Source organism: Zootoca vivipara, chromosome 10 (genome assembly GCF_965207765.1).
Source record: "Zootoca vivipara chromosome 10, rZooViv2.hap1.1, whole genome shotgun sequence".
Taxonomy (NCBI): Eukaryota; Metazoa; Chordata; class Lepidosauria; order Squamata; family Lacertidae; genus Zootoca; species Zootoca vivipara.
Genome location: NC_142593.1, coordinates 49,018,482 through 49,033,749, shown reverse-complemented (window position 1 = coordinate 49,033,749; position 15,268 = coordinate 49,018,482). Strand labels below are relative to the sequence as shown.

The window sequence follows — 15,268 nt, the reverse complement described above, 5'->3', positions numbered from 1 at the left end:
CTGGCTTTCCCTCCACCCGCCCCACAGCCAGCCAGGGACACATTATGCCAGTTCACAAGCTGTGCAAGCCTTCCAAAATCTTCCCAGCCTGCAAAAGTGGCTCAATATGCAGAATGCAAATGTTGCAAGTTTGGGGGAACATTCTGTCTCAATTCTCCTGGAGTGGGCTCTCCATATCATCACTCATCTTTGCAGCTGGTCTCTTGTCCTCTGGTTACCAGAGTCTGCATTGTTAGATGTCTGGTAAGAACTAAAAATGTTCTTGTTTGACATGACTTTTCCTCTCTCTCTTTTTTCTATCTCTCGAGGCTTTTGCTTCTGAGAAATCACCTGATCCAGTGGCAGCTTCTTTCTCTGGCTGTGAATGCTAATGATTTTGCTGAGTGTCTCACCAGAGCGTCCCTCCGAGCCTTTCGGAGATTTCCTCAACAACGCTTTCCAAATTTCCCTGGCAAGTAGCTGACATTTCCTTATTCCCTTCCAGGGACAGCCTCAAGACAATCCATCCCAGAGACAGCTCAGCTCAGCAGTGATAGTCCGAGACATTTTGCTTCCTGAACCAAAGCGCCAAGCCGTGCCCCTTGCCCACCCCCCTCCATAGAAAGGCCAGTCCTTTCACACATCAATGCCCACCTTCATCTGTCTCCTTCATTTGGAAGGCTTCCTTGGAACAGGGATCTAACAACTGCAGCTGCCCTGGTTGAAATGTACCCAAATGATGTTAACTCTAAGCAACTCGCTTCACTTTGTGCTCTGGGCAGCTTCCAACACATATAAAAACATAATAAAACATCAACTATTAAAAATCTCCTAATTTAGGACTGCCTTCAGGTGTCTTCTAAAATGATAAAGCTATTTTTAGCCATCTCACCCCTTGCTTTTTCCTGTAAGACCAATTGCAGTCGTTAACAGTCGTCAACAGGTTTACCATACCTATCAGCCGATCACCCATTCCCACCACCCTTCTGAGTAATACCCCTCCCCACCCTCTCACTATATATAAGGGTTTGGTTACTTCTGTTTCAGTGTATCTGAAGAAGTGTGCATGGGCACGAAAGCTCATACCAATGACAAACTTAGTTGGTCTCTAAGGTGCTACTGGAAGGAATTTTTTTTATTTTGTTTCGACTACAGCAGACCAACACGGCTACCTACCTGTAACTAAAAGTTGTATAGTTATTTATCTCCTTGACATCTGATGGGAGGGCAATCCACAGGTCAGGTGCCACTACCAAGAAGACCCTGTGCCTGGTTCCGTGTAAGGTCACTTCTTGCAGTGAGGGAACTGCCAGAAGACCATTGGAGCTGGATCTCAGTGCCTGGGCTGAACGATGGAGATGCTCCTTCAGTTTTGCAGGACCAAGGCCAAAACTCTTTGAATTGTGCTTGGAAACGTACTGGAAGCCAGTGTAGGACACTCTCAAGAGTGCTTAAAGCGGAATTGCCAACCTTTTTAGGTCCATGGGCACATGTGGATTTCTGGGTGAATGTGGGTAATTATAAAAACAATTAAAACTATTGAAAAACATATAAAGAGAGGAATTAAATGTAGCGCTATGGGAATCATTCTGTCAGTGCAAGCATTTTGCTTTGCTGGGCAGGACAATCTCCCCTGTCCTCCCCCTGCACAACATTCTGGTGGTTCTCCCAGGACAATTTTGTGGGGTGTATGGGGAGAAGAGAGCAGGGGACAGCCCCATTGAGCTAGCAGAAGTCTTCTGCTTAGCGAGACTCATTAGCTGAATCCTGCCCAAAATGCTTTAAAGATGATTTGAATGGCAAAATATTATAAGGAAAGATGGAAGCCGACAAGGCTATGTCCATTGCAGTACATTTTAATACATGGTAAATGCTTGTCAGCATCTTCAAACCCCAGTCAAATGCAGCTATGTGATACACAAATAAAAATCCTCCTCCCCATTTAATAGGAGGGAGCATAAAGGGGGATGGGCATGCAAAGTGGCTATGTGTATACTGCAGCAAGTTATGCCTTGGGACGATGGTTGTCTGCACTCAGAGCTGTCTGTGATCATACAGGGACGGGTCATAGCTCAATGGCAGAGCAGCTCCTTTGCAACATGCAGAAGGTTGCAGGTTCATTCCCTCGGCATCTCCTGGTAAGGCTGGGAGACACTCCTGTCTGAAACTCTGGAGCATAGCTGCCAAGTACCCTGTTTTCCCTGGGAACCCCCCGTATTTTCTTACCATTTCCCGCAGGTGTCCCAATTGGCAAAATACCCCGTATTCCCCCGGATTACGGAGCTCCTGCTGACGGCCATGTTCTTCCGGTGCCGCGCCAGCACCGGAAGTCGCTTCTACACACTTCCAGACACTACGCATGTCTGGAAGTGCATAGAAGCGACTTCTGGGGCCGCGGACATTTTGGAAATGGGCACAGCGGCATCGGAAGTCACTTCTACGCATGTCCGGAAGTGCGTAGAAGCGATTTCCAGGGCCGCGGCGTTGCTGACCCTGGATTTTTCAATCTGGAACTTGGCACCTATGCTCTGGAGAGGTGCTGTCAGTCAGTGTGGACAATACAATGTGTGTTAGGCCATCGCAAGGTAATTTATTGTGCTTCTATCCTCAAACATTCCTGCCTCAATCCCAGCGCACTATACATTCTGCCCGGAAACAAACCCTCAAGATTCCTCGTGCAAATTTCACACGCTTAGCCGAACGTGTATTCCTGGTGTGTAGTGTGGCGCTGGATTTTTTTGCAGCCGTGAGATGTGATTTCAAATTCAGTGGTGGGGCAAGGGGAGATGAGGAGGGCAGAGAAGACCCCCCCCCCCACAATTCCTTTTCCAGAACAAACTTAACAGCTGGAGGAAAGTATTTACCGAATCGCATCAAGACGCATTCAGCCTTTGAATTATTTATTGTTCGCTACTGAGAAGGATAAGGCCATGAATTAGTGATGTGATAAAATAACCTCCCAAAAAACCTTTTAGGAACTACAGTGAAAAGGTAAGAGCTCCTGATCATATTCCGTAACTTCTCTTGGCTTTTTGCGGGACCATATTGGAGACAGGCATCATAAATAAATAACCTAAGTGAAGCAAAAATAAAGGGGGGGGAGTGTTGAGGTTGGGGAAGAAATCTCATACAACCCTATTAAACCGGTAATTATTCCACATACACACAGTTTAAGTTGGGGGTGGGATTTATTAGAACCTTTTTTTAAAAAGCCTCTTTTAGTTCCTGCCTCATGAAAAGTACAACTAGGAACAACGGGAATGGAGCGAGGTCTTTTTCAGTGGTGGCCCCTCATTTTGCAATGTCAGACTCATCTGGCACTTCCAGGTGCCTGGTGAATACCTTTCTTATTTTCCCAGGCCTTTTAAATCCGTTTTAGATTTGAGCCATTTTTACTCTTAGCAAAAGAGTATGTTGCTGCTTCCATTTGTTGAGGGTTGGGGGGTTTGACTAGATGACTCTTTGAGTCCCTTCCAACTCTGTGTGGGTTTTATGACTTTTAGATTGTTTTATTTCTTGTTGTGGACTGCTCTGAGAACTTTATAAGGCAGACCCACTGTAAGTAAAATAAAAATGAAATTAGATAAAAGCCACAACGCTGTCATTTAGGACGTCCTTACACCGTTACACCATCTTGGAGGTATAATTGCTCAGTGGTGCAGGCAAAGTGCTATTCATATGCTCAGAGATACTCTTGCCTTTAGTAGGACTTTGCATGTTTGAAGCCTGAGTCTTGACAGTGAAAATACCTTATTTTTCCATGTATAAGACTATTTTTTTAGGGTGTTGTCTTATACACAGATAGCGTAGGTGGGGAACGGGCGATTGGTGGCATTTGCGAATTGGAGATTGTGATTGGCGAATGGGCGTGTGATTGGTGGCTGCTGATGATTGGCTGCTGCTGCACCAATTGGGCGTGTGATTGGTGGCTGTGGCAAGGCCTCCTTGCGATTGGCTGCGGTGGCGGCAATATGGCGGGCGATTGGCGGCTGATGGTGGCGAGTGGGCAGACGATTGGTGGCCTTGTCGAGACGTACGATTTGCAGTGGTGGTCAGGCGGGTTAGGGATTGTTGGCAATTCCCGCCCCAACCCCCAAAAAGGGGCGTCTTATACATGGAAAAATCTGGTAGATTCCAGAGAGACAAAGGCAGGTATTGGTGTGGTTACTTGAGAATAATAATAGACTGGCTTACTTTACAAGGGTAACTGTAAGGGTAACTGAAATAACATTTGTGACATGAGGGCAGGGATTGGCTTGATGGCTGCTGATGTCATATGATTGGTTATCAGCAGTGATTTGTTCCAGTAGGGAATGGGTACTTTGGAAAGGGGAAACGTTGCAAGCTTCCTCAGCAGCTTGTTACCTTCTCTCTCATCTTTCTTCTTTCCAAGGCAGAAAAGAAGTTTTGGAGACTGTGAACAGAAACTCCCCTGAGTGTGCAGGGCTATTTGTACTACTGATACTACTACTAGTAGTTGCTAGTAGCAGTGGTGGAGCAAGCTGATCGGGCACCTGGGGCGGCACGTGTGCCGTGTTCCCAGGGGCAGGGCCAGCTGGGGCAGGATGCTCCATGGGGCCTCCAAGGAGTTTGCCTGCCTCCTTCCCCTCAGCTGCCCTACAGCTGAGGGGGAGGTGACGGGCAGACTGTTTGGGGCAGTGCGGAGCATGGAGACGCATGGCCTGGGCACGCTGCAGGCCTCAGGGTGAGTGCCGCCCAGCATTTTGTCACCCCCCCAGTGGTGACACCCGGGGCGGACCGCCCCTACCACTCCCCTTCCTCCGCCCCTGGCTAGTAGTAGTTACTAGTAGTTGTTACTACTAGTACTGGTAGTTACCATTATTACTACAAATACTATCACTACAGTGGTACCTCGGTTTAAGTACACAATTGGTTCTGGAAGTCTGTACTTAACCTGAAGCGTACTTAACCTGAAGCGAACTTTCCCATTGAAAGTAATGGAAAGTGGATTAATCTGTTCCAGACGGGTCCGCAGAGTACTCAACCTGAAGCGTACTTAACCCAAAGCATGAGTGTCATTGGTTCTGGAAGTCCGTACTTAACCTGAAGTGAACTTTCCTATTGAAAGTAATGGAAAGTGGATTAATCCGTTCCAGACAGGTTCGTGGAGTACTTAAACTGAAAGTACTCAATCCGAAGCGTACTTAAACCGAGGTATGACTGTATTCCACTTATTATAGTTGTTGTTGTTGCTGTTTTTTATTATTCCTAAGATCTGGAGTCATAAGAGTCATAGAACTGAGTCTTATCAAGGGATGAGGATGCATATCTTTTGGTGCCAAGATCTCACGGGAGCCAGCTGACTCACACAAGAGCTTGGCATCAAAAATAGGACATCCGATCAGAAGCCAGGATGGTGAAATCGGGATTGTTGACGGGCATGTTATTCCTATCCAGTTAGGGTGAGCACACATCATCATCATCATCATCATCATCATCATGTAGAAACAATCTGCCTTGGGCCCCGTTTCTAGCTGGGTGGGGAATCCTGCATCTAAACACTTGCTGCAGACATGCTTCCTCCACCTGATCCAGCCACTTATATGCTGCCCAATCAGTCACAGCAGGGGAAGACCTCCTGCAGATCTTATCAGAAGGTTCATTCCATAAAATATAGGAACCAGGCCTTTAGTGTTGTAGCATCTACTGCCCTTGGAATTCCCTCCCCTTGAATATTAGAAAGGCGCTATCTGTTGTCTTTTTGGCAGCTACTGAAGAGTTTCCCCTTTCAACAAGCAGCCTAAGGCTGCATTCAGACAGCATTTATTCCATTTCCCCAGTGTTTCCACACCTGATGTTTTCTGCATTTTATGTGCTATTTCGCACAAAAAGCCACTCCTTGAAATCTAGCAGGTGTGTTGCACTCATTTTCACGTTGATTGCTTCCAGGAAAAAATAAATAAAGTTTGCAACCTCGTTAAGCAAGAATGTTGTAGGAGTTTCGTGCTGTAATTTCCCCACATTTGTCACACCATGGGGCAATATTTGGGGTGGCATTCCAGCAGACAGTTCTTTCCTGCCATTTTCATGGATGAATCATGTGGAAACAGAAGCACACATGCATATAAAAGGCGGCAGCACGTCCAATGGTATCAGAAGGCTGACACCAAGACCCAACAGAGGAACACTTTCGCCCAATCCAAACCATTCCCAGCCATGTGCAAAGGTTTGGTTTGCTCTGCTAGTGTCTAAACTGAACATAAACAGTTTCTCAAAGGGAAATTGTTTTGTTTTGTTTTGAAATACATGTAGATCAGGCATGGCCAAACTTGGCCCTCCAGCTGTTTTGGGACTACAACTCCCATCATCCCTAGCTAACAGGACCAGTGGTCAGGGATGATGGGAACTGTAGTCCCAAAACAGCTGGAGGGCCAAGTTTGGCCATGCCTGGTGTAGATGTTCCTCACGGGCTTTCCACATTTCATCCAGGGAACTTCAGTTCTGCAAATGTGCATTTGGCAAGGCCTTTCCACGCTCAAAACAAGGAGGGGAGGAGAATTATGTTGGCTCAGCTTTGTCTCCAACCATGTGCATTAACTTAGCAGATTAATGTTGCATTTACTCAGCATAGTACTGCCGAGCAGAGCAGGAAATATGGCACTGTAGAGTTCATGGGAGTAGATATAAAATATTAGGTCAAGATTGTCTGACCCGCTATGCTAAAAGAGTTATTTGTTCTGGATTCATTTCACAGCCGTTTTCACTTGCTTCAAGAATATGCTATACTTTGCCTACCAGATTATGGACCAGGGCCACCTCCGTACCATCACTATTTTGTAGGAGGGATTCGAGAGCATACTAGGTTTGTGCAATTAAAGCACTTTAAAGTGTTCTGGGACTCTAGTGCAACCGATTCACTACTATTTTAAAAGCATGCCAGGGAACTGCACTGGAAATTGTGAGATGAATGAATGATGAACGGGAAGGCATACAAACACCTTGCAAGCAAATCAGGATAGCCGCAACTCCTTGTCATATAACTGCTCTGCAAACAAACCGGAATAAATGCTCAGTAATTACCAGTCTAACCTCTGCATAAGCTTTCTGCAAGCAAATCTGCATGAATGCCCAATAAACAGATCATCTGGAGGAGCCCCGAGGCTGCCAATTCTAACCACAGCTAGTGAGAAGTAAGTCCTGTTGAATAAGGACACGGGTGGCGCTGTGGTCTAAACCGCTTGCTGATCAGAAGGTCGGTGGTTCAAATCCCCGCAACAGAGTGAGCTCCCGTTGCTCTGTCCCAGCTCCTGCCAACCTAGCAGTTCAAAAGCATGCCAGTGCAAGTAGATAAATAGGTACCGCTGCGGTGGGAAGGTAAACGGCGTTTCCGTGCACTCTGGTTTCCGTCACGGTGTCCCGTTGTGCCAGAAATGGTATGGCCGTGCTGGCCACATGACCCGGAAAGCTGTCTGTGGACGAACGCCAACTCCCTTGGCTTGAAAGCGAGATGTGCGCTGCAACCTCATAGTCACCTTTGACTGGACTTAACTGTCCAGGGGTCCTTTACCTTTTACCTGTTGAATTCAGTGGGGCTTACTCCTGAGCAAGTGGTATTAGGATTGCAGCCTAACACAGGGCTGGATTTGAGGGACAGGCAGGCAGAGAAGCATGTCTCGTGAAGAGACCTTGTAGGGAAAGAGCAAAATGCTTCCATTTGGGAATATCTCCTATAGCGTTCGGATAATCAGGTCTCTTCATTTGGGGGGCGGAGGAGGGAATCAGTAGTGTAAGCCAAAACTAATAGCTATATCTTTTGGAAATACAATAATTTAACTGTGTCTGCGATAATTCTTCCCAAGGGATTAACACAGGCATAGGCAACCTTGGATCTCCAGATGTTTTGGAACTTCAACTCCCATGATCCCTAGCTAACAGGACCCGTAGTCAGGGATCATGGGAGTTGTAGTTCCAAAACATCTGGAGAGCCAAGGTTGCCTATGCCTGGATTAACACAAGACCTGCTTTTCAGTTTGTTTTGCACATAGATTTCTCAGTGTTCGTTTCCATGAATCTGTGAATGCCCAGCTTTCATTTAGGATTGTGAGGAAGATGTGAATCTTTCCACATGACCATTGCCCATAGGAATCAGTGATTGGGATTTAACACACTTTTAAATGTGTTGGGGGGGGGCCCGCAGGGTGAGTTATTGTTTTGGTTTGCTATGTGTGCATGTGTTTTTATGTCTTTATATGTTAATGTGTTTTTATGTTGCAAGCTGCCCTGTGAGGGCAGTATATAAATTTAATTTTAAAAGGTAATGCTATTTTAGGATGCATCAATGGAAGTATAGGGGCCAGACCAAGGGATGTAATAGTCCCACTCTATTCTGCCTTGGTCAGACCCAACCTGGAGTACAGTGTCCAACTCTGGGCACCCCAATTTAAATAGGATATTGACAAAGTGGAACATGTGCAGAGGAAGGCAGCCAAGATGATTAAGGGTCTGGTAACTAAGTCTTACGAGGAATGGTTGAGGGAGTTGGGTATGTTTAGTCTGGGAATGAGGAGACTAAGAGATTATAGCCACAAAATATCTTAAGGGCTCTCACATGGAGGATGCAACAAGCTTGTTTGGAAGGAGGAATTTTGATTTGGCTCACATGTAAAGGTGGACCTTTTAAATTCACACTTTCTGAATCAATACACAAAACCGAAATGCAGCTGCCCTTCAAAATTCACACTTTTGCAATTTTGCAATGCAGCTCTCCAGCCAAGTAACGTGTACAAAATGCACATACTGGGGAGAAGTGTGGGGAGAAATGCACATCTTTGTGAAGAGGACATGCAAAATGCATTACATTAGGGAAAATGGGAAAAGAATGGGCACATTAGGAAAAATACACTAAAATGCTGTTGAATTTTCACAATGACTTTTTTTATTAAAAAAAAAAACCAACCAACCGCAAACTAATGCGCACATCTGGATAACTGAACTTAAGGCTGGAAAAATGAGAAACTGAAATTGTGAGATTCATCAAATTTGCCTAATATACACATTTCTGCAATGCAGTTTCCCCTAAAACAATTCACTTTTGTATGTTATTTTTGTATGTTATCTTCATATCACGAAGAGTCGGACACGACTAAACGGCTAAACAACAGCAACATGTTATTTTGATATGCTTCTTGTACACATTACTTGCCTGGAGAATTCAGTGCTGCAAAATTCAGAAGAGCGCGAATTTCGAAGGATGGCTATTTGCATATTGTTTGGGAAAGTACAGAATAGGGTAGGTTCCCTTTGAAATGTGAACAGAACAGGGTTTCTCCTCCATTCCTAGGGCAGAGCCATGGTAGTCTGCCTATATGCTAACGTCGACCGGTTAATTACACACTCCGTATTAACGGAGGTGGTTTTTACTTTGCCTGCATTAGTCACTCCCAGTCAGAAAAGATGGGCCTGGGCAGGTTGGATATTGACGTTTCTGCAATTTGCACAATAAAAGTTTATCAGTTTACATCTTCTCTACAGCTTCGTCAATGTTTTCAATGTATCACCTGCTCAGTTGACTGGTACTTATGCACACATTGATTCTTCTCTCTCTCTGTTTCTCTTTCCTAAGCATGCAAGCGCAAAGAACAAGAACCAAACAAAGATAGGAACAACTCCCAGAAGAAATCCCGTCTGGTTTTCACCGATCTCCAACGCAGAACACTTTTTGCCATCTTCAAAGAGAACAAACGTCCGTCCAAAGAAATGCAGATCACTATTTCTCAACAGCTGGGCTTGGAACTTACTACTGTCAGTAACTTCTTCATGAATGCTAGGAGGCGGAGCCTCGAGAAATGGCAGGATGATTTGAGCACCGGGGGACCCTCCTCAACCTCCACCACTTGTACCAAAGCATGATCGAAAATCAGAATCTAAATTGGGCACAACTCAACGAATATATTTGAAAAGGAATGGATTGTTACTGGGGCCCTTCACTGGTGATTTGAAAGCACAATCCTCTTAAAACAGTAATACTGATTTACAACACAGGGCATTTTAATTTTATTTAAATGATTCTTAGGGTTTGTTTCCTTTTTAAAAATATATATATGTGCAGGTCAAAAATACATTAAAAGGCAAGACTAAGCATGTATGAAACAGAAGTAGGTCATTCATGACCCAAATTAATCCAGGGCTATCATGACAGACCCAATCAAAGCTGAAAATGTTTATCATCTTCAAGGGCCAAGGAATCGGCCAACAAGACAGTACCACCTTTGCTAAGATTTGTTCACCAAAGGAAATCCAAACACACTGGACCTATTTTGTTTCCAACATGCTTAGTTTCTCCACACTACTATACCAAAGCTCACAAGCATTGAAACATATAAGTACTGAGCACAAACTTAATCTAGACCTAAGAACGGGGGGGGGGGTTATTTTAGAAACTCAGGCATTGTTACGTTAAACATTTTCAGAACTATCCGACTTGCTTTCTCTTAAGGGGGGGGTGGAAATGTCAATGAAGATAAGGTCTTGGATCAGTACGATTCGGTTCCCTTGAACCCAAACTATCAAGCACAAAGACACCAGAAAACAGGAACAGCTCTGGACTCTTTGCCTGTTCTTACAAGACGTGCTCGGAGTTAGGGGGCGTTAGCGAACACATTGGTTTCAAGCACACTTTTGCAGGTCTTCACAATTTCTATTTGTACATAGTGCAGACACACACTCAGGAAGCCAGTTTAAGATGCTACCACGGATAGAGCAAATGCAAGACTTGAAACGCTCTAGACTTTATTTTTTAAAAGAAACTAATCATGAATATGTCCTAAAGAGTTATGAGACATCCAATTTCATCCCGTCACTTTTTTTTTAATTTAATTTTTGCCACATCGATTCTGTGTTTGAGTTAGTTGGTGTTTCCAGGCGGGAAAATAAAGCCAATGCCTTCATGACTTCACTGACCACTGGAGCACTTACTTACTCCAAGTCTGTTCCATGGATAAAAAGCATCCCACCCACCACTTCATGTAAGAATGCAACACACCAAAGATGCAGGATATTGCAAACCAAAGACCATTATAACTTGCCATTTCCCAACGTCATTGTCATCGCCATTGTCCTTGTCATCAGTGTAGTCAGTTTTTGAATATGTTTGAAATAAACGTCAGTCCATGTACAGCTCTATTCCAGTTCACCTGTCCAGTGAGCTGAAAGAGACAGTGTTCTCAAGTGAAGCATCAAATATAACTTTAAATCTCACTAGGGTACAGTGTTCACCTAAGGATACCCACACACAACACAATCTTTCTCATCAGAATTGCTATGGTCACTCAATGTGCATATTCACCAGTGAATAGCCCCCCATTCCTTGGAACACCACTTGAGTGTTCAAAAGCAAGCCAAATGCTGTAACGATCCTTTAAAGACACTTGAGACTCTTTTATGTACTACTTAATCGAAACCAAAGAAACTTTTTCTGCACCTACTTCTTCTGCAACAAACTGTTCCATTTAGGGGGGGAAAAAATAAAGAAATGAATAATAATTTAAATATAAAAAAGAACCAAACCAAGGAAGCACGTCAGGAAACAAACCAATGCTAACACACTGTGTTTTGACAGACATCTTGGAACATTTTTAGGAAGCAGAGTTCAAAGAAAGGGTTGACAAGAAAGGAAACGAATGGAAAAGCCAATGGGGATTGCTGCTTCATTTTGACAACTCAGTAATCTTAAAGTTGAAGATTGTCTTTAATTTGTGCCTATGCAGTTTTTTCAAAAGAACAAGGAACAGAGCAACCGAGACCTCAACAGCTACAATACCAAAGATGAGGATTTCTCACGACTTTTAGTTCAGTTCATTCTCCCCCCTTGCACAGCTAATATGCGTATCGCACGATTGATCTGTGCAAAGGTAAATTGATTCTGTTTCTTTTGAGCAACAAAAAACAAACACACAAAAAGGATGATTATTTTTTTTAAATACTAAAAAGTTCTTTTCTTTTCTTTTCCAATTTCTGCTCTCACATGGAATCTTCCAAAGGATTCCATGGGCTCCAAGTATAAGATGTTGGGATACTAAGCTAATGGATCTTCTCCAACCCGATGTTGTGCATGTGTGGAGGGGAGAAGCATCTCACTCTTTAAATGATAATTTGGGCTCAGTGGAGTTGCATATGTTATGTGATTTTAAAATGATAACCTAGGAGATGGGTTAGAGGGCAACTTTTGTGAATGCAAATGAATGGTATGTGTTCTTGTTTCTCATACTGTTGGAAAGGAGCTTGACGCATATAATCCAGACAGTGAATAGTTAGTTCTTTGTCAGAACCTTGGGCAGTTTAACTTCACTATCCAGTGTTCTGCACATGGCCATTAAGTCTTGACCACTCAACACCAGACCAGTGTTTCTCAAATTAGGAAATCACAGACCTTCTAGACCTTCTAGCAGTTTGGTCCCCAGCTCCACCAAGCAGGCCCAAACAATCCTATGCCTAGCTTCTGCTCACACAGTATACAGCTCCGATTCATCCATGGTATACAGCTTCTTCCCTCAGATTCATATACATTCACTCTTCCTGGGAGAACTCCTCTCTGAACTCAGGAACTGGACATAGAACATCAGAGATGCATGACTCTACCCTTCTCAGTCATCAATGTGAGTGGAGTGATAATCCTTCCTTTGGAGAACCCAGAATATTGAAAGTGTATTAGGTAATAACACACCGCCACCCTGGTTGAGAAACACTGTTCTTGGTGACTTTTAAAATATTGTGGACCCACCAATGGTATTCTGTCTCCATTGAGAGCCTGCATTCTGCTAATTCGAGCTAGTAATGAAATTTTCATAACCGCTATATGCAAAATCCACCTCCAATCACCCCACTTAAAAGGTGAACCACCCGTAAGGCATCTCCAACTCCTCTGTAGGGTATTGATTTGCTGTTTGGGAATCAATAACTTAAGCTGGATGAGGAGCTGGAGATGTTTACTTGCAGGTATCATCCACACCCATTAAAATCGTTGCTTGTATTGCTAGACTTTGGTAGCAAAACTCCCCCCCCCTTTTTTTAAACAATTCTGGACTAAGCTCTCAGCTCAGATCCATCACTATAACAATAACAGGGTAGTTATGATTAATTCATTGTAAGAACGAAGTTGGAACTGTTTCGCCAGTAGAACAAACTTGGATTCTTCCATGAAAAAAAGTTCAAGACGAAATGTCTTTTCAAATCCTAACCTGAAAATTTAAAGGAAAAGCATCCAAAATTCATTCCGAAGTGCTTTGGTGTGAGAGGTAGATTTTGCTTTTATCAGAAAGGAGTGTTGGCCCTAAAAGTCTTTGAGCCAAAAACCTAAATTCCCCCTTCTAATTATTTCAAGAATCGCCATGGCAGAAACTGAAAGCCTGGCTTGAGGTCTAAGCATTGCCACAGTGGCTTCTCAATGGTCACAGAACATTAACACTGCGTGAGTTTTGCAAAGCCTACAGATATACACTCTTGTGCAAATGAAAATGATCACAAGGGCCATGTGAAAGTCTGGGTATTGTCAGATCCACCCATCGCCCGGATGATAGATGTGGCCCATCCCTACAAAATAAGATACTGTACACACTTTGCATCTTGGGCCATATTCAAGAATGTTCACTTATGCAATGCTGTTGATTCATTCTTGCATTTGATTTGCTCATATGTCTCAGACGTGTAACAATCTCTTATTGGGATGAACATTGAACTTCAGCTGAAGAGCAAAAGGTCATTTCCAATGTCTTCAAATACTGCTCTCTGTTTTCCTTCCCTTGCCAGGGAGAGAGGGGTGATTCTGGGGAACTTATCCTAGGCAGCACAGTCAGTTCAAGCAGCTCACTGACCTGCGGTCTTACTCTAAAAAGAACTCTGACAGCATTTCTGGCATAATGGTCATATTGGTGAAAAGGGATAATCTCAAACTTTACACTGTCAAATCCCGTCATCTGGTATATCTACTCAGGCATGAGACGCATGTTCTGTTTTAATTATATGAATACGAAAGACAGTGGTCTTTGACATGCCATTTGTCGCTCCACCAATGGCTGCCAACAGTTTAGCTGGTGATTTCTACTCAACGTATAACACACCTTCTTCCTTCTCTGAAGTTATCCAGTTTCTCTGTTCCCATTACAAGCAGCCGCTTCTGTTCCTAACCTCTTGTGGTCTTACTTGACTTGTCCCAACCATATTTCCTTCGTTGCAGTTGCACTGTTGGTAAACAATTATGTAACTTTGCCACCTGCCATTCACCGAATGACAAGGGCATCTTGGAGACATGGCAGCCATTGTTAAGATTTTGTTTTATTTTATTTTTTAAAATGTCTTGGCTTAAACTTCTGTATAATTGCAATGAGTACTGCTCATTTTGTCTGTTCTGCTCCACCAAGAAATGGTAGCGATCTAGTATCCCAACATCTTCCTTACCTTTTATACTTGGAGTTTTTTTTTCATGGGCACATCCAAGATGAATTCAACTTTCAAGAAACCTTGGATATTGTTTAATCATCTGTGGAGGAACAAAGAATGTGCTTGATTACTTCGGTTGAATAGCTTTATACTGGATCTCTCTTAACTAAAGCTAAATCCAAAGACCTACGGAGGACAAAAACCAGCAAAACGTAAAGCTCAGACCGACTTACGGGAATAGCAACCTCCTTTTTTTTTACCCAAAAAAAAGAGGAGATGTGGTAATGACATAGCTATGGGGGAACAAAAATTCTGATGTTTTTCTTGCTTGTCACCATATTTAAGTATTTTGTGATTTTTTTTATATAGATTATACTTGGCCTACTCTATATTTATTATGGGAATTGTTATTTTTGCTATTGTTTAAAAGTTACGCCAGTCATCTTCAAAGCCTTTTTCCTTTCCTGATACAATATTGGTGGTTATTGATCGTAAGATTTACTTTGACGAGATCAAGACCTAAGCCGAAAGCCTTAGCTCCAGTTAAATTTTCATTCCGACCAAAGCTTCTCTTGGTTCCAATGGAGCCAGTGCGCCATCTTGGATTTTCGGATGCAACTTTAGCTGGAGCTAAAACGGTAGGGTCAGGCTTCTGTTGATTACCCTTTGTGATTATTTTGATGACGTTGCGGGTTATTTTGGTCGCAGCCCACTTGGATGCGCTCCCAAACATGTCCCATTGAAATGAACCAAAGTTATGCAGGAGTATGGATGCGTGCTGCTGCCTCAGATTTCAATGGGTCGTGTGCAAGAGCCTTTTTCTGCTGGGCTGGGCCTTTTTGTTAGACTTAATTTGCTCCGCTCCCCCCCTTATTTATCAATCCTAGAATCGTAG

The 15,268-nt window shown here is 43.5% G+C and overlaps 1 protein-coding gene across 1 annotated transcript in view; it reads left to right on the top strand.

Annotated features, from left to right (window-relative positions):
* Window positions 1-11,598, top strand: part of ONECUT2 (one cut homeobox 2) — a 63,261-nt gene extending 51,663 nt beyond the window's left edge. Inside the window, exon 2 of the mRNA XM_035101006.3 lies at window positions 9,563-11,598. Coding sequence (XP_034956897.1) covers window positions 9,563-9,849 — 287 coding nt within the window. The 3' untranslated portion in view covers window positions 9,850-11,598. The remainder of the gene's footprint in view (window positions 1-9,562) is intronic.
* The last annotated feature ends 3,670 nt before the right edge of the window (window positions 11,599-15,268 follow it).